Genomic DNA, 22,842 nt, shown 5'->3' on the forward strand with positions numbered 1-22,842 from the left:
ATGACACACACACACACACACACACACACACAGACTCACAGACTCAGCACTCAAGGTGTTGCAGCTGGTAAAAAATACAATAGACAACTGGTTTTACGTTAAGAAATGTAATTATCAGCTTCCATCTATGTGGCCATTAATTTGCTCAACCAACCAATTCACTTAATGTCTGGTCTGGAGGCAAATTCAGACACTAAAAAACACTGGAATAATAACACTGCTTTGTTGTGTGTTTTTGTGGCTAGTCACATCATGGAATAATTGCTGGATGATTTGTCTTGATCAACATTTTAATTACTGTCTTTCAAGGCAGAGAAAATCTTTCTTATTTCCCTTTTATTAAAAACAACATAGCCGACACACAAAACCATTATCACTCACTTATGCAAAGTGTCAATACACAAGTAATCCCGTCATGATCATATTTGGTTCATATTTAAGTTTTTAAAAGCGAGATTAAAAACACAAACAGGAGGTCACTCAATAAAAAGAAAGCCGCAGACAAAGAAAAAGGTCCCGTAGTTTGGAGGATTGGGATAAAGGACGGGGGTGAGGGGAGTGCCTGTGGACCCAAATAAGACAGCGTAATGAGTTGCCATGGTTTGATATAGTGTTCTCAATCTTACTAATGCATCCTGCTGTATACATTTTCAGCTTGCCTCCCTCCTTCCTGATTTCTTCTCCCGGCCTCATGTCTGTCTCACACGCTGTTGCAGCCTATCAGACATGACGGTACCAGCTGGCTGCTGGCAAACTCACAGCCAGAGAAAGCTGTGTGTGTGTGTGTGTGTGTGTGTGTGTGTGTGTGTGTGTGTGTGTGTGTGTGTGTGTGTGTGTGTGTGTGTGTGTGTGTGTGTGTGTGTGTGTGTGTGTGTGTGTGTGTGTGTGTGTGTGAGTGAGAGAGTCGACATATCAACATATTAGTCTTTAAAGGTGCGTGTCCATATTTCTGAGCTGTGCATGTGGTTACATGTGAGGCACATTATATATGAGTTTGTAAGTGTCAAAAAGTGAATATGTTCATGTAATGTCATGGAACTTGAGCCAGACTGATGTGAGTCACAGGTGTTTGGCAGTTACTTGGGGTGGGGCAAAGAGCAATATTTAATTCCTATAAAGATAGCTGTCAACACCTTTCTTGAAGCAGCTGTGTACTCTTGTGGGTGCTTGGCATTTGCTTTTCTGCCTGACTCACTGAGCACATTAAAAGCCACTTATTGCCTTCCTCACTGTGTGGATGTGTACCCTTGGTTTTGTACTTCTCTGCATTTAACTCAAGTTTGGGTAATTTATAGAAACGTCCAACGAAGAAGAAATAAAGTGTGAGAGACCACCTATTTCTTTGACATATATATATATATACACACACACACACACACAAAGAAAGTCAAACACCAACCCCCTTCTGTCTTGGCAGCTCGGTACACTTTCACAGGGCTTCAGGAAACATTTACAGCTTATTGGAAACATTTGAGATGAACAGCAGATGTGTCTGTGATTTTGGCACTGTTCAACATGTTCACCCCGACCCCAACAGCCAATGGCCCTCCTCACCTTTCTGCCGCTGGCCCCTCTCTCTTTCCCCCATCCATTTAATACACATATTTCCTTCTTTCCATCTGTCCAGCCGTGCCTCCTGTTTCCTCAGAGAGTTTTGTCCTAGATATTCAAAGTGGGAGAGAAAAACATCACAATTGGGGAACACACTCATCTCCCATCTAAAATGTGTATTATTAGATCTTCAGTAAAACAAACCTAAACTTTTGTTGAACTGTTGAGCTCTGAAATGATTGTTTTACATTGGAACTATGCTTTTAACATTGTCTCCATTTGTCTGCCTCAATCGATCTTTCCTTTTTCTTAATTGATTTTTACATTACAGCGAATGCATTTTAAATCCCAAATCCCCAACATTAGAAGCTGATAAAAAAAATTACAAAGGTCAAGGTCCTGGTTACCTGTTAAAAAATCCTCTTAGGCTTTTATGTGCTTTCCTTGTATTTACGGTCAAGGTTTGGCAGAAGATCTCCAGCCAGGGTGAAGCTGGGGTTAAGGTAATGCTTCAGTAAAATCATGGTTACAGCTTAGCAGCTTGCCCGGACACTAAGTAAGAGCTCTAATTTGAAAGGACCACAATGGAACTTGATGTAAACCAACAGGACCCTGTGGACCTGTCCAGACAGGGCCTGAACTGTACTGGTTGAAACAGACCCGAGTTGATGACAGACAGGCAGACCAGAACTGACGAGAACCGGGACTCACATGTTACATGTTGTTTGTTCTGTACCGACTCCAAAATGTCTCACAGAGGCACGGGGAGAAATTTAGACAGCGTTGGAAAGGGAGAAGGAGCAGAGGAGAGATGGGAAAAGTGTAGGAGTAGGGGTGAAGGAATGAGAGGAGGTGAGAAGCAGGGAGGAAATGGGTCGACAGTGAGTAAGGGGAGGTGGGAGAAGGTGGAGGAAAAGGCCGGGAGAGGAAAGAGGGCTGTGGGAGGACACTTTAATATATTCATAAGAAAAGTTTGAGTCTTTGTTTTAGGTAGCTTTTTAGCGGTAAAAGGGTTCTGTCTGCTATAAAACAGGACAGTCTTAGAAATGTCACTTCTCTTCCAGGAAAGGGAGGAGGGGGAAATAGATATATATTGTGTGTGTGTGTGTGTGTGTGTGTGTGTGTGTGTGTTTGGAGCCCCCAGAGGTAAAAACTACTTAATCCTCAGGCACAGTGACATGGAGGGATGGATGAAACAAGGGAAGCAAGGAAAAGAGGAAGTTATGGGTTGAAAATGAGTCTAAGGGAGCTGAGCTAATGTAGTGCGAAGTGAAATCTCTCAATCTAGTAAGAGCGAAGGGACAGAGAGGGTTGGAAAAAAATAAAGGCTACAATATGTGTGAAACAACAAATGTGTGCTGAAGAGAAACTGAGAGAAAATGAGAGCAAGAATTGCGCATGGGGAGAGGATCTAGCTCTAGGCCTGTTGGCAGTGACCATAACGGCTTTCCTTGCGAGGTGTTGATTCTGTTGCCGAGCCCTTGAGCCACAAGCGTTTAACCTCAACAGCAGTCAAGAACAATAGCTAACAGCCGCATAAACGGATAACATGGGAGGTGAAATACAACATTTACTGCCTAAGACAATGACATCTGGGGATGGAAAACTGAATCAGGGCTCAAGGCTTGGACAAGGTGCGGAGAGGTGAGGGCATATAGGGCAAGGTGCAGGAGGTGAGATGTGGTGGTGCATTGTGGTTAAAGTGCATTACTTTAGAAATCCCTAGGTGCACAATCCCTTGACTGAGGGGCCTCTCAGGTTCCTAACCAGTTCCTCAAGGACTCGTTTAACTACGGTGCAAGCTCTGTGTTTTATGAATCAACTGCACTGTAATATGTGCCACTGATCGTTACTGACAAAACTGACTGTGATGTGCTGCTGGGGGGGGGGTCCCAGGAGGGGGCAGTGACGCCCGTGGTAGACGTCTAACGTTGCACACACAGACTCATCACCACTGACATGCCTGTCAGTGCAGCCTCAACTCTATTAATGAATGTGTGTGTAAGTGTGTATGTTTTTTTTTTAGCTGTCCCTGGGACGCCATTTCACGTTAGCTGTAGGCAAAGTTTGACATATGCTGTTTTAATGCTTCTCTTTTCAGTGTAGTTGTCCAATAATTAAATAATGTGTGTCTTTATTTTCAAGGAAGTCCGATAACTAAGTGTCCGCGAGGAAAATGTGTTTTTGTGTGTGCGCGTTCGCAAAAGTGATGAAAAGCGAGAGTGGCAGCGAGCAGAGTGCTCAGTGTGTGTTTGTGAGTTCTGCTGTGAATGTGTTGCAGATAGTGCTGCTGATGGTTATCTTTCGGAGAGAGCTCTATTGATTTGGCTGGGGTAAATAATTGGTTGGGTCTACAAGCTGTCATGTTTGGCCTGATTGCTGAGAATTGGTGGTCTGGAGCAGTTATCTTCCTCCATATCCCTCTCTCATCCTTCTCTAGCCTCCTTAGTCTATCTCTACATTTATTGATTAGGACCCATGACCATTTTCCATCCTTCAATTTGGGCAATAATACTTGTCCCGAAGCCATGTGTTACAAGTTATCCTCTCTCCATTCCTTGTTCTGCTTTAGGGGGAGGGCAGGTACAATTTAGGAAAACGGAAGACAGAGAAAAGGGTAGAATACAGAATGAGGACATTTGAAAGGGTCAGACGTATTACAGGCTTGCATGGTGTGCCCTACTTTTTCAGTAGATTCAGTAGACAGCAGATTAATAAAGCTACTACAAAGTAAGGTGGTGTTAGGGTGCCCTGGGAGTGGGTTGGTGTCACCTGCAAATTTCGGAAAATTTGACATCAGAAATACAGAATCTAAAAGGTGGGTCATTGTAAACATCATAGCGTCACTGCCCGTTCCCTTATTATGGTCCCAAAAATTCCGACAGATTTAACACTAAATCACAACTAATAGGCCAAGTAAAAATTCCTCAGGGGGATTTGCCTGGAGCACACTGCCTGCTGGCTCTGTGGTCTGTGGTCTGTGTCCTATCCACTGGGAGGGCTGGGTGTCAAGTTCGTGAGGACCTGGCCCACAAGCTGCAGCCTGTCCCAGGGTCACTGAGCTTGGGCGAAGAGAAGACCATTAGCGCCCCCGCTTGAGTGGCTCTGGGAACTACAACCCCAGCCGAGCCAAGAACAAGAGGCTTTATTACCCCAGCAAACCCACAAAGCTCGCCTGTGAATGTATGGAGAAACGCCTCATTTACTGCAACTGGTGGATTTTTGGTCGTTTTCAAAACGATACCAAGCCCAACATTACATGCACATAATCCCTGCCAAGCTCGTATAGCGAACCGCTTTATTATATCCCTGGGGACTTTGTCCCATTTAATTATGGTTTTGTAAAACATAAATGTATTATGCCTGCTCAAACCAGGATACAGACACCGCAGCTGACTTTAAGCGACCTAACCGTAGAATTTCTCCCGCTTCTGATGGATTCGACATTCATAAATATTTGCTTTATTGACGACGCTGCATATTTAGCTGTAAAACGAGTTTATAGGCTACGTACTCCAACCACGGGGCGATCTGTTCTGCTTTGAAAACGGAGCGGGACTTTTTTTTTTACAGTACCTCTAACTACATCTCACTCTGAAGGTATGTGGGCGGACAGCTGTTTTAATAAAGTGTACCCAATTTTCCTTTTCTTCGTTAATGCCATAAATGTATAAAATAGATCAATATATACAAATAAAAAAATACATATCTATCAGTCTATGGTTATAGCCTTAATTACCACCGTTTTTCTCTAACTGCGCACAGTAGCTGCTTCCATGAAATGCCTGGAGGTTTCCGCTAAACACAATAGCTTTTCCCGGGGTGAAAGTTGAGGAAAGACGGAAAAACGTCGCTCCGTGGCTCCGCCACGTATGAAACTCACTTCCTGTTCAGGACACGGCTGGAAGCTGCAGCGGAGGAGAGGGACACACGTGAATTCATTAACGGTAAATTTGATCAAAAATACGCGTTTCCTTCTTTGCTTTACGCCTACAGGTCTACGGAAATCATAACAAGACCAGGCGGAATTGTAGACAACAGATGTTTGCCATCACTCCTGTAAAATCAGTCGGGGGGGGCAGACTTGAACAAAGTGTCACACTCTGGTTTTCCCGCAGAGGGTGAGATAACCGTGTTGCCAAGTGGGGGTGGGGATTACATTACTAATACAAAATCAAGTTTACTGCTGTGGAACTGTAGCAAGGACTGCTGTTTGCATACAGCCTAGTTGTAGTTTTACAGCAAAAGGGCACCCTTAGACTGTGTTTATGTTGCTTAATCTCAGATATGAACTTACACTGTTAAAAATCAGCCAAAATAGGTGTAATGAATACAGCTTTATTATTTGTATTATTAACGAGAGGGATTGAGTCCCTTTTATTCCTCTCATTATCAAACACACACCCACTAATAGTTTATATTTCTACCCCTCCCTGTGCTTCCCTCTAGATCTGCCATGCTGCCCAGGATTCTTGTCTATATACTCATTCCTTGGCCAGTTCTTCTGGTGCAGGGCAGCACGGCCGATTCATCCAAGAAGAGCCCTGCCGCCCCAACCAGACCTCCATCCCGCCCGCCTCCTCCTCTGGGCGACCCCAGCTGGGCTCTTGGTCTGCACCTGTACCGGGCCCTCCGCTCTGACTCGATCTCTGTAAACACGCTCTTCTCCCCTCTGCTTGTGGCCTCCTCACTTGGAGCGCTGGACGGAGGTTCAGCGGGTACCACTTCCAGCCAGCTCCAAAACCTCCTCAAGACCCCATCCCCCTCCAAGGCTGGAGCCCACGCCGGGGATCTTCTGTCCAAGGCGTTAAAGATCTTCACTGCAGCCAATGGTACCAGCTTTCACCTGCACACATCCTCAGCCCTGTTTTCCAAGCAAGCTCCTCCAGTCAGCCAGGCATTTGTGAAGGAGAGCCAGGCTAGGTTCAGGCTGCTGTATCAGCCACTGGGAAAAGGAGACTCCAAGGCTGACCTGAAGCAGCTCCATGGTTGGGCCAAGGCTGGGCTTGGGGGGCTGGAGGGAGCTCGTTTAGCAGCTGACATCCAGGTTAAGGCTGGAGCTCTGATACTGGCCAATGCCCTGCGCTTTAAAGGTATGGAGAAACAGTGCACAATATACACAATAATTTACAAGTGGGCTTGTCTATACTCACTTGGTTGGGAAATAATAGTCCTAAAATTGTATGCAAACATGTTATCATTTGTCAGTGTCTCCAAAACAATCCTGGGTCCCTAAATGATGCAAGTTTATAGCCAACTGAATATTTCATCCTGGTGGGCATCCGTCGCATAACTGCTTCGATCTAGATACGTAACATAGCAGCTAGACTGGACTGAGTAATGCTCAAATAGAAGGTGTGCTTTGTAATTGTGGATTCATTTGTAACCATGCAAAGGCTCTTTATTGATGTTGTTTGCTGCACTGAATGAGAAGTTTTAGAATATTAAAATGGCATGCCTATGTGCTGTTTTCAGTATTCTCAGACAGCACTGAGAGGCTTTATGCCAGTGTTCCCACTACACTGTGTGCCAGCATGTCCACCTGTGTGCAGTGTACATGTCTGTGTGTGTTCCTGTGTGCGCATGCATTGGACTCCAGCTGGTGGACACAGCAGATAAAGGATGATTCTGGGGTCTATCACTGAGAGCGTATTCATCTTCCATTGGGGGGTGATGTGTCATCTTAAATAATTGAGTAACAAGTGTCCAGACTCTCTCCCTCGGTGTCATGCCTAACATCTGTGCTTAGAGCGTTCCAAGTCTGCAGTGGCACAGCTTGGCTCAGATCTGTTCTTTGTGACGGGCTGCAGTGGAGAAACTAGTCACTGTTTCGGTACAAAAAGCTCCATCTGTGATATAACGGTTGCATCCCAAAAACATATCCATGCAATCTCACAATCTGAACTTTATTGTGCCTTTTTTAATGGTCCCATATTGTAAAAAGTGAGATTTACATGTATTCTTTTAAAATTATAAAGCAAGTTGAGATGCTATATCACTAATCACTGTGAAAGTATTAAAACGAGAAATGCACACGGCCCTTATTCAGAACCGGTGCCTTTAAACGAGCCGTTGGGACTCCTGAACTGTTGCGATGTCACAACTCTACTATAAATTGGTTAAAGTGGTGCTACTGTGCTGTTATAGTCATTCCCCGGCTGCAATGATGGTACGGTGACGTGGAGAGCACAGGTGCGCAGGATCCAGAGATGCTGACCAATCAGAGCAGGTCTTTTTTTTTTTTTTTTTTTTTTTGGGAGTTGGGTTTCAGACAGTATGAGAAATAAGGTGGTGTTTGTGTTTTTTGAACATTAAAGCATGTAAACATGTTCTAGTAGAAACCCAAAATACTAGAATGAAAGAAATAGCAAATAGCCCATTTTCCATTTTCATGACAACTTTTCAGGACCATAATCTACAGTGCCATCTCTCTTTTTCTCAGAGCAAAGCCAACATTCACATGCCTGCTGATGTCATTTTTGTTTGCAGTCTCAACAAAAGATGATGTGTTAAACATATCCTTTGGTTTCACCTTTTTTTTTTTTTGTGGCGTTTGTCTCTGTTTTTATGCTTTTGTCATTGTTTATCATGTGTCTAATCTACCCCGTCTCCTCTTCTTCCCGTGTCCCGTGTTCACATCCTTATCTGCTTCTATCTGCCTCCATCCCTTCTGTTTCCTCCTGCAGGTATTCTTTTTATTATGTGCAAAGAAGGCACGGCGGCTGAAGTGAAAACCGGTTGCCAACAGATAGACAGCCTTTTGAAAATAACATTCTCTGACAGACTATACATTGATAAGCAATTTCATTAATTTTCTCTGTTTTATGTTTTGACTTTGTTACTAAATTAGTTTTTCTGTGAACTGGCCCTCGTTAGTTGGTTCATTAATTTTGTGGAGAAAATATACAAATTAGATTACACAGCAGATTGCAGCACATAAATTAGATTACCTAAAATTGGATTCCTTTAGTTTTGATTCATAATTCACAAGTGGTCGATAGTTTGCTTCTTGCTCGTAGTTGCTGCCTTTATTTTCTTGTAACTTTTTTTTATTTGTCTTTGATTTCACATAATTCATAATGTGGGATAATGTAATGGTTTTAGAGAAGGTGCTGGGATTTATTTTGGCAATGAACAGGCATCTGCTTTTTTTTTTTTTGCCCACTTCTGTTGGTTTCGCTGTCGTCCCCTTTAGTTAATTATTGAAGGGGAGAATTTAAAAAAAGCTCTTTGCAGTCCCTCCTTCCCTGGGCTGTACACAGCATTCAGAGAAAGGGAAGGTCAGGGGCAATTAGTAGTGGAACATGTTTATAGTGCAGAGTTGGTAAAAGCAAAAAGAATGAGCAGTGTGGGGAGAGATGTCTGGGTGGGAAGGGGACAAAGAGATGCAAGTAAATAGCGAAAACTGAGAAAAAGAAAAAAAGAGAGGGTGGCCTGCTGAGAGAGCGAAAGAGATTGACAGACATAGTGGAGGGATGTAAAAGGCCTACCTTGGGAGTTCCAGTCTACTTTGGTTAATTAATTCAGGCTTTGTTCCTGTTTTAGGCAAACAAGCATTGCAGTTGGAAGAAGAAAAATAAGTATGTGGAAAAAACTGTTGAGAGAAACTTACACACAGGATAACACAGCAACATGGGGAACGAGCATAGCTAGAGGGATAGATAAGTAAAGACAGAACAACAAGTCCACATATTTTTACCTCTGATAATAGTTTCTGAAATACGGCAACTACTTGTGATCAAAGGTTGACGAGGGAGGAGAGGGAGACAGTAGGTCTCATTGATTCTTCTCTGGGTTTTGCCTTAAATTTACTTTATGAATGGGTAAGTCTGTGATCGATCGGAGGTCTCGGCTGAGCAATTGTCTCGTTGTTTATTGTTGATTGATAAAAATGGATTCAGGTTTCAAGTGATCTCTCTTGCTGCAGTGCTGTCCCATAAGAGAAGATGGTGCAGGGCGAACCCAAAGCTCGTCTAGACACAAGCCCACACGCCGAGATCCACAGTCTGTTGCGCAGGCTGGTGGGGTCATTAAGTCCCTGCTCGATACAACTCAAACACACACACGTACACATACCGTGGAGAAGTTAGTCCTCATTACGACATCTTCTCAACAACACGGCTGCCACTTCAGGTAATCTTCAGCCAGTTGTTTTTGAATTCCAGCGCGATTATGTTTCACTCTCTGATGCTACGGCAAGCGGAGCGAATGGGACTTGCGCTAGCATGCCTGGAAGGGAGAATCACATGTCGTTCTGCTGTGACTTGTTATTGGCTGGGGTCCAATTTAGGCTGGGTGGTTCTGGGAAAGCCTAGTGCTGTAATTTTTGTTCATTAATTGATCAACAGAAAATTAATTAACCTTCATTTTTATAATCAATTAAACTGTTTAAAGCAGCTCCACTTTTACACATCAAGTTCAGCTTAGTTAGTTCAGTACCTGTCAGCTTGGAAAAGCAGTTGTAGAATGTCTTGTGTGGCTCTGGAGCTTTCCCAAGTCTCACTGATGAAATCACTAGGGGAGTGGAGTTGGGAAGAAATCGTACCAGGTTGATGTTCACGGTTTTTAGTGAAATATCTCTACAAGTATTGTATGGATTGCCATGAAATGTGTTAAAGACATTCACGTCCCCCTCAGGATAAGTTGTAATGACTTTGTTTATCCCTTAGATGTTCCTCTAGGGCCATCATCAGGTTGGATTTATCCAATACTTTGGTGAACAACTGAATACTTCAGAAACTCTCATCACCCTCAGCTGCACTTTTATTAATTTTATTAATTAGCACCGAGGTGCTAGGTAATAAAGTGTGCCCACCTAGTAGAGCAGGCGCCCATATATCGAGGTTTAATGCTCAATGCAGCGGCCGTGGGTTTGACTCCGACATGCGTCCCTATTTTTGCATGGTCTTCCAACCCCTTTCCTCTTTAAAGTCCAAGCTGTCCTATACAATGACAAAAAATCTTTTAAAAAAAACAGTTAGCATATATGATAACAAGCTATAATAAATACTACATTTTTTTAAAGTAATCTGTTTAAGCAAAAAATGCCCAACATTCAAATGAGAATATTTGGCATTTGAGAGCTGCTTTACTCTGTTTTATATCATTTTAGAGTATTTTCAATTGTGTGGGGCTAGACAATCAATTTAAAGATGTCACCTTGGGCTTTGCGAACTTTCAAAAGGTATTTTTCACAATTCTTTGACATTTAAGGGACTAGCTGATTATCGATAGAGAATAGAAGGCTCGGCGCTCTTTTGTCCAGTGCAGGTATTTAATAATAGAGCCGAGCAATTGGTCTCTAGACTTTCAATAGGGCAAATGAGCCATTTGTATTTCCTTGACCTTCTTGCACCTTAGTTTTGTGTCATAAGTGTTGTGATTGATAATCAGCCCTAGCTGGCACTAGGTGTCATTCCCCAGAGAATGACATAAGTACAATTCATAATCCGTCGACCTCCTCACGCCACCCAGTGTCCCCTTAACAATAGAAGGGGCCAGCGGCTTTGGCAATGTGTTGTGAGATTATTACAACAGTAATTCCTCTACTCTCCTAAATTGACAGCTGTCAGGGGGGTTAGCAGGGCCAAGTGGGATGTGATGAACAGCGAATGGGACGATGTGGCCTTAAGGACCTCATAACTGCCTCAGTATAGCACTTTCAACTCAGCATTGAGAAGAGTAGACCGGTTTTAATGGCCAGTAGATATTGATGATTCATGAGCAGTGACAGCCCGTGTCCCTGTGTATGAGGTCTGTATGTATTTTATGAACATGGCATTGTTTAACCTAGTGTCTGTCCACCTTTTCACCTCTTTTCAATCATTCAGTATTTTCTCACAGCCTATCCATGTCAGGCATTCTGCATTCAAAATGGCTCTGTCCTCTGTGTTTGTTTGGCTGTTTGCTCAGGCCTGTGGGAGAGAGAGTTCAGCGAGGGGAGCACAGATCATCGTACCTTCTTGGGGAAGGAATACACCAAAGTGGTGATGATGCACAGAGCAGGTAAAAGACACGGTCTGTCGCTGCTGTACCCCTGCTAGCAAATAGATGTAGTGAAAAGCAATTTGAGTTCTAAAAGGGCTTGAACATCTGTAAGGTCCAATCTGCTTCTCTTCTATTTATTACTGTTTACACTATGATTTATTTAACAGGCTTTTCATATTTTATATATTGTCTTAAAACAACACCAGAGCATAAGTCTGCCACGACAGCAGTAAAAGATGTTGGAGGGATGCATTGTATTCTATTCAATGTTCTATTATGCCATTTCAAATTCACGAAAAAGATTATTTCAGTGATCCTTTGTCATGTCTTAGTGTTGTGTGTGTGTGTGTGTGTGTGTGTGTGTGTGTGTGTGTGTGTGTGTGTGTGTGTGTGTGTGTGTGTGTGTGTGTGTGTGTGTGTGAGTGGATTCAACCCAACTCTGTAGTGTTTTCTCCTGGAATTCAGTTCAAGTGACACAGCTGAAAATGGAAGTCTGAACTCGGTGAAGTCTGAGGAGAACTGCTGCAGAGAGATACTGCTCTGAACTACCACTGAAAAGCAAGAATCTTCCATTATGCCAAATTCTCTCCCTGAGTCTGATCTTTCCTCATCTCTGTGCATGCCTCCGCCTGTCATATCCTCCAGGTTTGTACCGTCTCCATGAAGACATAGAAAACATGGTGCAGGTTCTGGAGGTGCCTCTATGTGGGGGCAAGGCCAGCGTCGTGCTCCTGATGCCCTTTCACGTGGAGAGTCTGGCGAGGTTGGAGAAGCTTCTGACTCCTGAGCTGCTGTCCAAGTGGCTGGAGAAGACCAATATCACCAGTGTGTCCATCTCACTGCCCAAGACAAACATCACCAGCACACTCAGTCTGCAGGTTAGCACAACAACGTTATATTCGTATTTGGTGAAGCATTTTTTAATATAATACAATATTATGTAAGAAGATGAATGATCATTCAAAACTTTAATGATGACTGTACGTTATTGTAGGAAAGACTATACTATAAATATGGACATAGTTTCCGCGACGACATCCGTAAGTTTCTGAAGAACCAAAATGAAGCTAAAAATGGGCAGCTCCCAGTGGCTGAGCCGTCGCCATCTTGATGTTGGCTAATCAAATGGCTTCATGGTTCAACACCAGAGGTTGCCGCCTAATGTTTTTTGTTTCCTTTTACAGTATATTTACCATATTTTGGGTCCCATATGGTTCAGGCTAATACATCATGCCTGACTCTATAGCAAGCAGAGTGGTACCGCAGATGCTGACTGCTCTAAAATGTTTGGATAAAAGACTGTCTTAATCCTCACCTGATAGGCTGAACAACTCTTTGAATGTGATCAGAGGGGCTTCAAGGTAGCTCATCTGTGACACCCTGTTCCAGTTCAGGGTTATGACTTTGAGCAAGATCCATCCTGTAGGTCTGTGGTTGCATCCCTTTTACTCCTCCCTGCGCTGCCTGTGTGTACGGCTGCAGCACAGCTGCCTGAGCTGTGGCTCCTGTATTCCTCCACCCTCCAGAGCCTTGGCTGGTTCTGGCAAACCTTGTGAGAGTGAAGAACCAGTTGCTCCATCCCCACCAGACACAGTCCATCTTGAATTGACCTAATTTCCAGACTCACTTTGTCTGTCCTAGCACCAGGATTTGTAGTTTTGTCCTTGAAGGGGGACCTACAGGTGTTTCTGTGGCAGTAATACTGTTGAATCTTAATTCTTTTATTCCACGTTCCCTGCTTTTCTATTTGACTATGAGGACTGAGGTGATATGCCTACACAGTACATTAAACCTGCAGTGGGGAAGCGATTTCTCAGCTTTTTAATACAGTAGTGGAATTTGACAGAGTGGATCCATGCATGCAGCTGCAATTTTACTTCCTTCTTTTAGTTTCCAGCTTTCATTCCTTTCCTGTGTCCACAAGCATCATTTTTCACTTCACCTGATACGGTTTCTCATACCTCCAAGACATCCAGTCATCATTCTCATTGTTTCCTCGCCTTCTTCATCCCCGTCTTTGGTTTTTCCATGTCTCCTCTTCTTTGTTCTATGCTTCTGTCTTAGCCACCTCCTTTTCCCATCTTGTACTCTGCTTATCTTAGTTACCTTTTTCTTCCCCTTCAAGAGAATTTGTCACCTCCGCTCTCTCTGTCCTTGTGCCTTGCTGCTCTGCGTCCATGTAGCACAGTGTTTCTCACATGTCATTTCTTCCTCTTTCTTGTCATCCTCCATGCATTCTTCACCTGTGACCTCTGTTTCTTGCCTACATGTCTTTCCTTTCCTCTCCCTTTTTAGTACTCTTAGTAACGGAAGCAGTGGCCTGGCTTGCCCCATCCAGTCTAATGCAGACTCTGGGAGTTCAAATGCCACTCCTTCCCTTGAGGTGATTGGCATCCAGCTGTACTCACAGCATTGGGCTGTAACAGCCTTTAGCAGGGAATCAAACCCTGACAGCTCATAGGCTGAGAGGGGCCTCAGGATGACCGTGACCTGTAGCTCCTCAGTGGACTTCCAAAGCCTCCCTTTTGCATGAGCACACAGGTCATGCCACAGCCCAGCTGGTAGTCTGCCTGTACCTCTGCTTCTCTTAGCCCTTAGAGCCAGCAGGTAGCTGGTCTGAGTCTCAGAGGGAAGGAAGCCAGGAGGAGCAGCAGGCAGACAGGCAGCAGCATAGTGGCTGCTGATGCTAATGTGAGTGCATGGGGCGTGTTAAGGTTCACACAGGGCAAACCGGAGGCTGTGTCAAGCTGCTGACTGAAAGGTTGGAGAGTTGTCGAGCTAGTGTAAAAGCACGTATTTGACCAGGCCACAGGGTTCATAGCGTGGGGCAAGAGCACAGACTTTAATCACACTAAAATTACACAGGCCTATACATCTTTGAGGATGTGGGACACAAATTTTTGGTCAATAAACCTCATTTATAGGAAATTATCCCTAATGTTTGATGTTCAATTTGTTTTTCAAATAAATATAAAATTGAATAAGACTCCCCAAAATTAATGAAAGTAGAGATTTGTAAGATTTGTAAAGAGCGTTGTTTGGAGTCGATCATGTTATTTTGGGTAATTAAAAAAAAACATGGATGTAGGAAAAGGGGATCAATTTGAACCGAGGACAACATGAGGGTTAAGCATATTGTGCTGGCATTAGTTGCAGTCATAGTTCTAATCTACAGGTTCACTTTTTTATTTGCAGTGACCAAATAATGAACTCACTAAGGATGTCTCAGTCATTGTTTTTTCATCGACTAAACTGATTTTTCATGAGCTGGTTAAAAACTATTAAAGCTGTAGTGCGTAGTTTCTGTCTCCCCCATGAGGAATTCTAAGAAATGATAACACTGTTGGTGCATCAACATGACGCAAGCCTTCCGTGATCATATATCACCCCCCACCCCTCCTCCACACAGTTGCTTCAAACCGAGGAGGACACGGAGGATTAAAAAAATATGATGGACTCTTCAGAAGAGGTCATTATCTTCACTCGAGGTTTTGTTATTGATAGCCGCATTTTATGCATTTATCGAATGCATAAAAATGTTATGCACTAAAGCTTTAAGTTGATTAATAGATAAGAATTGTCACACGGTTGGAACTACAGAAACACTTGTGATTGAGCAGTTGTGTTACGAAGTGGCGTTTGTTCCCTCACAAATGATCTTCGTACAGACAAATCTACCAAGGGAAATTTAGTCGTTACTTTTTGTAAATTAACGACGGCTGACTCAACCTTCCAAGGGCAATGTTTGCCATTTAAACTAGTACAGGCTCAACGGGTGAAGCTGCTACATGAATGTTTTGTCTACCGTTCTTTGCTAATAAGAACAACCGTGAAGGGAAGATTTTCTAGCTCGAGACAAAACGGTAAAGAAAAGGCTTTGCATTTAAGACAATATCGTGCTATTCTTCAGTGCTCTCTATTACCTACTAGTAAGAGACAGACGATGCATTTATATTGAATGCAAAGAAAAGCTAGCTAGCTGAAAACTGCCGGAAATTCCAAATTTGTTATTTTCCTTCAGCATCCCTTTTTCATTGGATCATTTATCTATTAAAGATGCTCTAAGCAATGTCACGCGTGTCTTAGGTTGCGACATTTGTTGTCACATAAAGCAGACATCTCACCACTATCCAAGTTAGCCTGTCCCCATAACACTCTCTGTAGGCAGCCCAGGGTCTACAAACGACAACAAAAACAATTTGCGCCCACCTGCACCACGAAGCAAACACCAGTGTTCCAGCCAATAACCAACTAGAAGGATTTGGGGGCGGGGGTGCATGGAAGCACAGAAGGGAGGGGACAGGATGAGGATGAGGGAGGTGCAAGCTAGTCTCATTTTGTTTGAAAATACTTTGAACGTCAACAAGAAGTAACGTCACCCAACATCGCTTAGAGCACCGTTTAAATTGAAACATTTTCAATTTGTATGGATGTGCCTCAGCTCCTATCCCACAGCTTACCCCTAAATTCCACAGGATATGGAACGGCTGCGGATCAGCTCCGCTGCGTGTTGGCTCCGTCCTCCGCCGTCCGTCAGTACCCACCAGGTCCGGATCTGTTGCGGAACAGATGCGTCCAAGACTGACAGCTGAAGTCTCGAGGACCCATGAGATATTGCAAAGTCATGTAGAATAGAACCACAAAAACAACAACAACAGTTTCTTTCCCTCCAGAGGTGAAGAGGGGAAACATCTCTGTGCTGTGTATTCAGGGTGTAGCGTCGGGACATATGATCCGCCCTGAGCACGGTCTATTTTATTTTGAAACTTAACCGGATGTTTTATTTTGTTTTTGTGCTCAATTTTCTGTCCTGCTCTATCTGCCGTGGGCTGAGTTGCTACGGAGCTCTCCGGCATCCGGCAAAAATAGAAGCTCTGCGTATCTGCTGCAGAGGGCAGCTGATCACCGAAGCTAGGACGGAGTTTGGACGCAGCCGTTCCTCATTCTGTGGAAGTACACACATTGACTTTAATGGAAACCAAATTACTCATACGCCTCTTGCATGTTTCTAGTCACTCTGCTTCTAACATTTAGAGAGAGAAAGAGAGAGAGATTTGTTGAACCTGACAGATACAGAGGGCATGTCAGTAAAACCCATTTCCTTAGGGGCAAGGGACTGGAACCTATTACCATGTCCCTTGTAGATGTATATTGTAACCTCATCATGGACTGACGAAATCCACTTTGGCCTCTTTCTAGTATAACAAACATCTCAGAAGAGTTGTGCTGCCATGTTACTCTGCTAGACATGCCCTGGAAAACAAGCTTTTGACATTAACATTCTCAGGACACTCTGGGGAAGAGGCTGTAATCTAGAACTGAAGCTTGAAACAATTCCTTTTGACACAGCTACAAGTTTACCAGGGAAAGAGCAGAAGTGTACTGTTGCACAAATCCTCTTTAGTCTCTGCAAGAGTTTGCCAGACAGAAAACAACAACTTTTTATTCATGTAAATAACTGAAAGTAGCTCCCATTGTGTGACCTAATTATGGACAAGCACTTGAATGTTTTGGCCTCTGTTTCTCCAACTCGTCAGGAGCTGTCGGCCTCCGTTAGCTCTCTGAAGAAAAAAAGAGGTGCAGTTGAGGAATGAAAGGGCCAAATCTCTGAACAAGCCCTCAACCCTCTCCAAGAGCGTTACGTCTGTCCAATCCCTCTGGCCAGCGACAGTCTGCCATATCTTTTCTGACGATCATTTTTCCAATTGGGTCTGGCAAATAATTGCTCATGACCGTGCGTTAATACTGTTTACCACTCTGTCTGTCAGTGCTTTGGACAGCCATGGACTCCTGAGATTAGAGGACAGCATCTGGACGAATAGAAGAGTGCGTGTGTGCGTGCGCGTGTGTGTTGTATCAACCCTAACACTAGTGTCCTCTGTGTGAGGCAAAACAAAATCATGCACCTCTGGGTCATGTTACATGGATTTGCCAAATCCAGACGCACCCATTTCCTCCCTCACCTCTGTCCTCTCCGACATATCGTTTTCAGGGATCTAATTCCTTTTTGTAGGTCTCACGTGTGACTGTAATACGCCATCAGTCAGCGGCCGCACATTGGCTCCACCGACCTAAATAGGATTGACATTCGGCAGGCAAGTGAGCAGAAGAGGTGGAGGAGGACGAGGGGGGGTCAATGATTGCTTAGGGACAAGGTGGAAAGCGTCACAGAGAGCTATAAATATCTACAGAATTCTGCCTTTTTCTTTCTTTCCATCTCCCTATTTGTGAAGTTCTCCTCTGGTGAAGGGCACGTTGTGTCTGAGTCTGTATTTGGAGACAGAGAACCCTCTTAACAAGCTTGGCCCAGAGGCCACTGAATGAACCTCCCTCTCCCTCTGTCTCTGATCCCGTGCTGACCAGCCCACACACACATACACACTAATGGTCGAGCGGGAGCTCCATTCTGGCTGTATCTCTAGTCGGTGACTAAGACATATGAGTGTGCACCGGAGAGCTCACTCAATCACGGCTAATGAGGTCAAAAGGCCATCAAATATTTACAAGAGCACACTCTGCAGTATACAGTGTCGAGGGACAGCTGTTTTAACCCAGCTACCACAGCCCTGCATCATATGAATTTATCAGATGGGTTTCATGGCCGTTTGTTAAATAGCTCACTAAAAGCGAAAGCTTCTGTTTTTTTTTTCCTTCTTCATTTGTTGGAAAATAGCCTTGTGGAATAAAAAGCAATTTATGTGTATATGTGCGAGCGAGTGAATGAGACAGAGAGCGTATTGACGTAATTGTGTAAAAGAGGTAAAAGCCCATGTAAATAAGATGCCAGTAGCAGTATTGCTGATGAGACTCAAAGAGATGGATAGGCTTTGAAGCCTCAAGAGAGCCAATAGAAAGAGTTTATTTTTTTCAAAGCTTGCATCTAATGTGTCCGTGAAATGGAGCTGTGATGATGCTAGTGCCATGTACTACATACTTGAAACCACCCACACAGAATGCAAGGGCAGTACTGAATTAAGCAGAACACGTCTGTTGTTGTTTAAGGTGGCGACAGCTTTAAAGAATCATTTAGCCGTTGTGATTGGTAAGCCGGAGGGAACTGGAGGTGACAACTGTGCACGGGGCGGGGAGGTTTTAACCCTAATGTTTTATAATTGTTGAACTGATCATAGTCACAATGTAGGTATCACAGTTAACTGGGCCACTCTGAGTCAGTTGATGTTAACCAGAGTGTGGTGTTTTAAGAATTTAAATAACTTCTGGTTCATCTTCTGGTTCAAAAGATGCAGAGGAAAACAAGGGGATACTACAAAGGTCCCCACCGAGGACTTTGCATGTGCTGTAACCAATCAGCTACCGGACACTAACACATTTGATATTTAAAACCGGAATAGGACCGTAGGCAGCATATAGTTAATTACATAGCTACAAAAGTACATTCCGTTCTACACACAACCATACAAGGCTTTTCATGGGATTTCGTCAGTTACCTAGTGACAAGACTTGATTCAATCTGTTGTCTTCTTTACTCAGTTGTTCCTTAAATGCCCATATTTGACTGTTGCATTTGAATCATCCTAGTTCAAGTCTCATAGTTAAGATACAGTATCTTATATAAAACAAGCACTGTTTAGCAATAGACTCCCTGTTTGAGCTTTGCTTTTCTTCTCATCTTTCTTCTCCCCCCATTGTCATTATTAAGGCTGCTCTCCTTTTTAACAATAGCTGCAGTGACTCCTCACAGACGGAGCTGTAACATCTGTAACATGTCCTGGCTGCCACAACCTATCCCCTTAAAACCCCCACAGGTACACCCAACAAGCTACTTAGTGGGCTCAACCGTCGAGCTGAAATAATGTGATGCTGAGTGCTGCACGCCTGAGGGTTGATGCCATGCTACCTCAGGCCCGGTTATACTGCACCGCTGTAGGGCAAGTAAACGCTACACACACACACACACACACACACACACACACACACACAAAGACAAAGAGGAAACCACCAGCTGACAATGCCTGTGGCTCTCACTTGCAGACAAATAGCTAAGCGATGCTATGTGCAAAGCATCAGCATTCCGCCCAGTGCTGATCCATCCAACATTCATGTGGTGCTTCAGAGAGAAAGGGCAGCCATAGACCACCTCCCAGAGGTCTTTTTTCCCCATATAATGCAGTGCCACATTTATGCCATTGGCTCCTCTAACACCCCTGGTATGTTTTCTAGCATGCTGTTACGGGATCCCTTAACTTTTAAACGCGTTATAGCTTCAAAAAGATTGACCAAAAGCTTTTGCCTTGACTAGTAGAGCAAGTGAGTCAGAGAGGAAGGCTAGGTCATGTGGTTAGTACTATAGTGGCACCTGGACTACTGTAGGCCAAGTGAGCTGGATCTTCCTGGAACACTGTTGAGGAGAATGAGGAAGGCTGGACATGGCTGATACAGAGAAAAACACATTTTCCTTATATTTGTCTGCAACAATCTGAGGAATCCACCAGGGTAAGTGTGCCTCTGTTCCCTTGTTAGATAAGGAGCAGAAAGACCTTGGAATGATTGCAGATGGAGATGGAGAAGTTGAGAAAGCGATGTATACCGGGCCGAGCGGGCCTGTCATAGAAAGAGAAGGATGAGGTGGGGAGAAAAAAAGACTGAGTTAGAAACATAGAAAGAGAGACAGAGTGGGATAAAATAGAGGCGGGCGGGGCAAATGAGGGATGGGGATGCCAGGCAAGTGGCAGAGCAGTAGAGAAAGACAGTGATGTAGTGGTTGCGAGTAGAGGAAGAGTGCAGGAATAATGGATGAGGACAATAGAATTGAATTAGGGCAGGAGGTGTGTATCTGTGTAGAGACAGACGTTCTGCATGAAAACACTAGAATGAGATTGACAGATGCCTACAACTGTATGTGCATCTACTCATGTCATGTTTAGGTATAAGCCGACACAATCCAGACTAACTTTCTCTTGCATGCACATCCACATTTTTAAGTAGAGAAGCAGACATTCTATATGGATTACCTCAATTCTCCATCAGCATGTGGTTTTAGGAATTATGCAGTATTATACTGAGCTATAACATATGTGGTTTTGAAAAGAAAACCACAGTGAGTTAGGCAGCATCCAGAGTATTCACATTTACCCCGACAACTCATCCAAGTGATTTGTTCCTCTTGTCTGCAGGTAAAAGATATTTCCAATGAAGAGTTGAATCAGTGGAATGCTAGAAAACAAGATCTTTGCCCAATTATCTCCCTCTGCAACTTTCTCTTCCAGCAGTGGCCCTCCCGCACTTCCACACACAAGTCCACACAGTCGCACGCTCACACCCACACATGCTCTCATCTGGCCCCTGGAGAAGCCTGTCACTGTGAGTGGCCCTCTGCCATGGGAGGATAAACTACCTGTCATGACGACGACTTGCTGTGGAATTCATATCAGAGCCAAAACAAAGGAGGTGCTGAGGTCACGGGGCATCACTCTTAAATTATTCATCCTCTGCTTCCTCCTTCCGTCTCCTGTGCTGCCTGTCGCCCACTTGTTCTGCCAGCTCAAAACAAGGGCAACTGTCAGCCTCCTTTCATCTCAAATATCTTGGCTAGAAAGTAAATAAAGATGGTCAAAACTCTGTTAGAAAAGTTCAATTGACTGTTTTGGACGGTTTCATGTGTACGTTAATCTTGTGGCGAGGTTTAGAAAGGGCAGCTGTGGGTCACAGCATCATGGAACCTTAAAATGTGCGTTCCCTCCCACTTGTTGTTTCTTATGTGCATAATTAATCAGCATACTTGCACACGTCTCTATATGGGATGACCTCACAGCTTTGGGTGAATTGAGTCAAGGCAGTCAATAAATTCCATTTCTTTGTTTTTTCCCATCCCAGAAGCAGTTGACTGCTCTTGGCTTGACCGATGCCTGGGACCAGAAGGTGGCGGATTTCTCGCGGGTCTCAGACAAGGGCAAGGGGAAACTCCACCTGGGTGGAGTCCTCCATTGGGCTTGCCTTGAGCTGGCTGCTCAAGCTGGGAAAGGAGATGCGGATTTAGAGGAGGAGAACGTAGAAAAGCCCAAACTGTTCTACGCTGATCACCCCTTCATCATCTTTGTCAGAGACAACACTACTGGAGCCCTGCTGCTCATGGGAGCTCTGGACCATGCAGAGGGAGAGGCCCTCCATGATGAACTGTAATACCCACCAACATACAGTATATCCCCTTGTCCTGTCTTCTTTTTTGGCTCTGTGTCTTACAAGCTCCCCCTCAAAGACAACCCACTGGTTTCTAAGTCGAGACATTGCCATTCACTGTGGCACCCTATCACATCAGACTACTGCCTGCTGTCATACATTGACATACACTGACATACCTGACACACCACACACAGATTCTTTCATTCAAGGCGTCAATGATTAAATCAACCCAAACCAAAATAACAGAAAAGAATGCAATGATATACCCTAACATGCTGATGAGCAGAAGTGGCTACACTCACTTAACACTTAAAGCAGCATCTACAAAGAAGGTTAAACAGTAGAGGCTTACAGTGACACTGGAATCCTCCCTGTCAGCCAAACACCACAGCCTATGAGTGAGTGAGTGAGTGAGTGAGCGAGAGAGAGAGAGAGAGCGGTGACTGATAGATCAAGGGTGCCCATGCTGCCGCTCCCAAAGCTGACAGGGACCTACGGTGGGGTCCCCTGGGCTACATCAGAGGAAGACTGATGGATCAGCCAAGTGCTTATTGATGAGCCAGCTTAATGTTAATGGCTGTAATGACTCACAACGCTTGTCAACAACACGCAGAGGACGGGGAACCTTTTAATCTCTTAATACCAGCAGGGATCAATGACAGCGCCATGCCGCTGGAAACAAACACGACTGACATCGCTTGACTTAAATGTAACAATTTTATATTCAGGATGATTACAGCCATTTAAAGAGGTATTGATTTATCATTTGTATATTTAGTTTTTTTTAAAGCACCAGAGGAAATGGTTGTGATATGAATGAACCGCAGTAGCTACTGTGGTGTGTGTGTGTGTGTGTGTGTGTAAAGTGTATTTTTGGTATTTGATGAGGTGCATTTTTTAAATAAATATTTCAACTTGATAGAAATCAATCAATCATCAAAAAATGTACTATTAATATATAGTTTGCGTGGACTGCCACAGCTCCATCTTTCTTGACAGCACTTTTTCTTTTCTTTTTTTACTTTTACCCTGAAGCGAATTGGCTGACTTTGAGCCTCAAGGGTACACGGTTGAGATTTAAATCCCTGAACCAGCATTGGTTAAGGAATTTTGAGGGGCAGCGCATAATAGACTCACAGTGCCTACCTTAGAAAGTGCACCAAC

The 22,842-nt window shown here is 43.9% G+C and overlaps 1 protein-coding gene across 2 annotated transcripts; it reads left to right on the forward strand.

The window, feature by feature from the left end:
* The first annotated feature begins 5,285 nt into the window (after positions 1–5,285).
* On the forward strand, positions 5,286–22,842 carry serpinh2 (serine (or cysteine) peptidase inhibitor, clade H, member 2). Of its 2 annotated transcripts, XM_034856599.1 has the most exons (5): positions 5,288–5,498; positions 6,001–6,644; positions 11,464–11,556; positions 12,184–12,416; positions 21,373–22,842. In XM_034856599.1, exons 2-5 carry the CDS (start codon positions 6,008–6,010, stop codon positions 21,676–21,678), a joined length of 1,269 nt encoding a protein of 422 aa, XP_034712490.1. In that variant the 5' UTR covers positions 5,288–5,498; positions 6,001–6,007; the 3' UTR covers positions 21,679–22,842. The 2 variants fall into 2 exon arrangements, with proteins under 2 accessions (XP_034712491.1, XP_034712490.1); XM_034856600.1 differs by lacking the exon at positions 11,464–11,556 and having other exon boundaries at positions 5,286–5,498.

The sequence above is a fragment of the Etheostoma cragini genome, chromosome 19, assembly GCF_013103735.1.
Source record: "Etheostoma cragini isolate CJK2018 chromosome 19, CSU_Ecrag_1.0, whole genome shotgun sequence".
In the NCBI taxonomy this organism is placed as follows: domain Eukaryota; kingdom Metazoa; phylum Chordata; class Actinopteri; order Perciformes; family Percidae; genus Etheostoma; species Etheostoma cragini.

Bases quoted from the DNA above. Each gene is read 5' to 3' on its own strand.
- serpinh2 (XM_034856599.1), top strand. From the start codon at position 6,008: ATGCTGCCCAGGATTCTTGTCTATATACTCATTCCTTGGCCAGTTCTT. The intron at 11,557-12,183 runs GTAAAAGACACG...CATATCCTCCAG, and splicing joins GGTGATGATGCACAGAGCAG to GTTTGTACCGTCTCCATGAA. The intron at 12,417-21,372 runs GTTAGCACAACA...TTCCCATCCCAG, and splicing joins CCAGCACACTCAGTCTGCAG to AAGCAGTTGACTGCTCTTGG.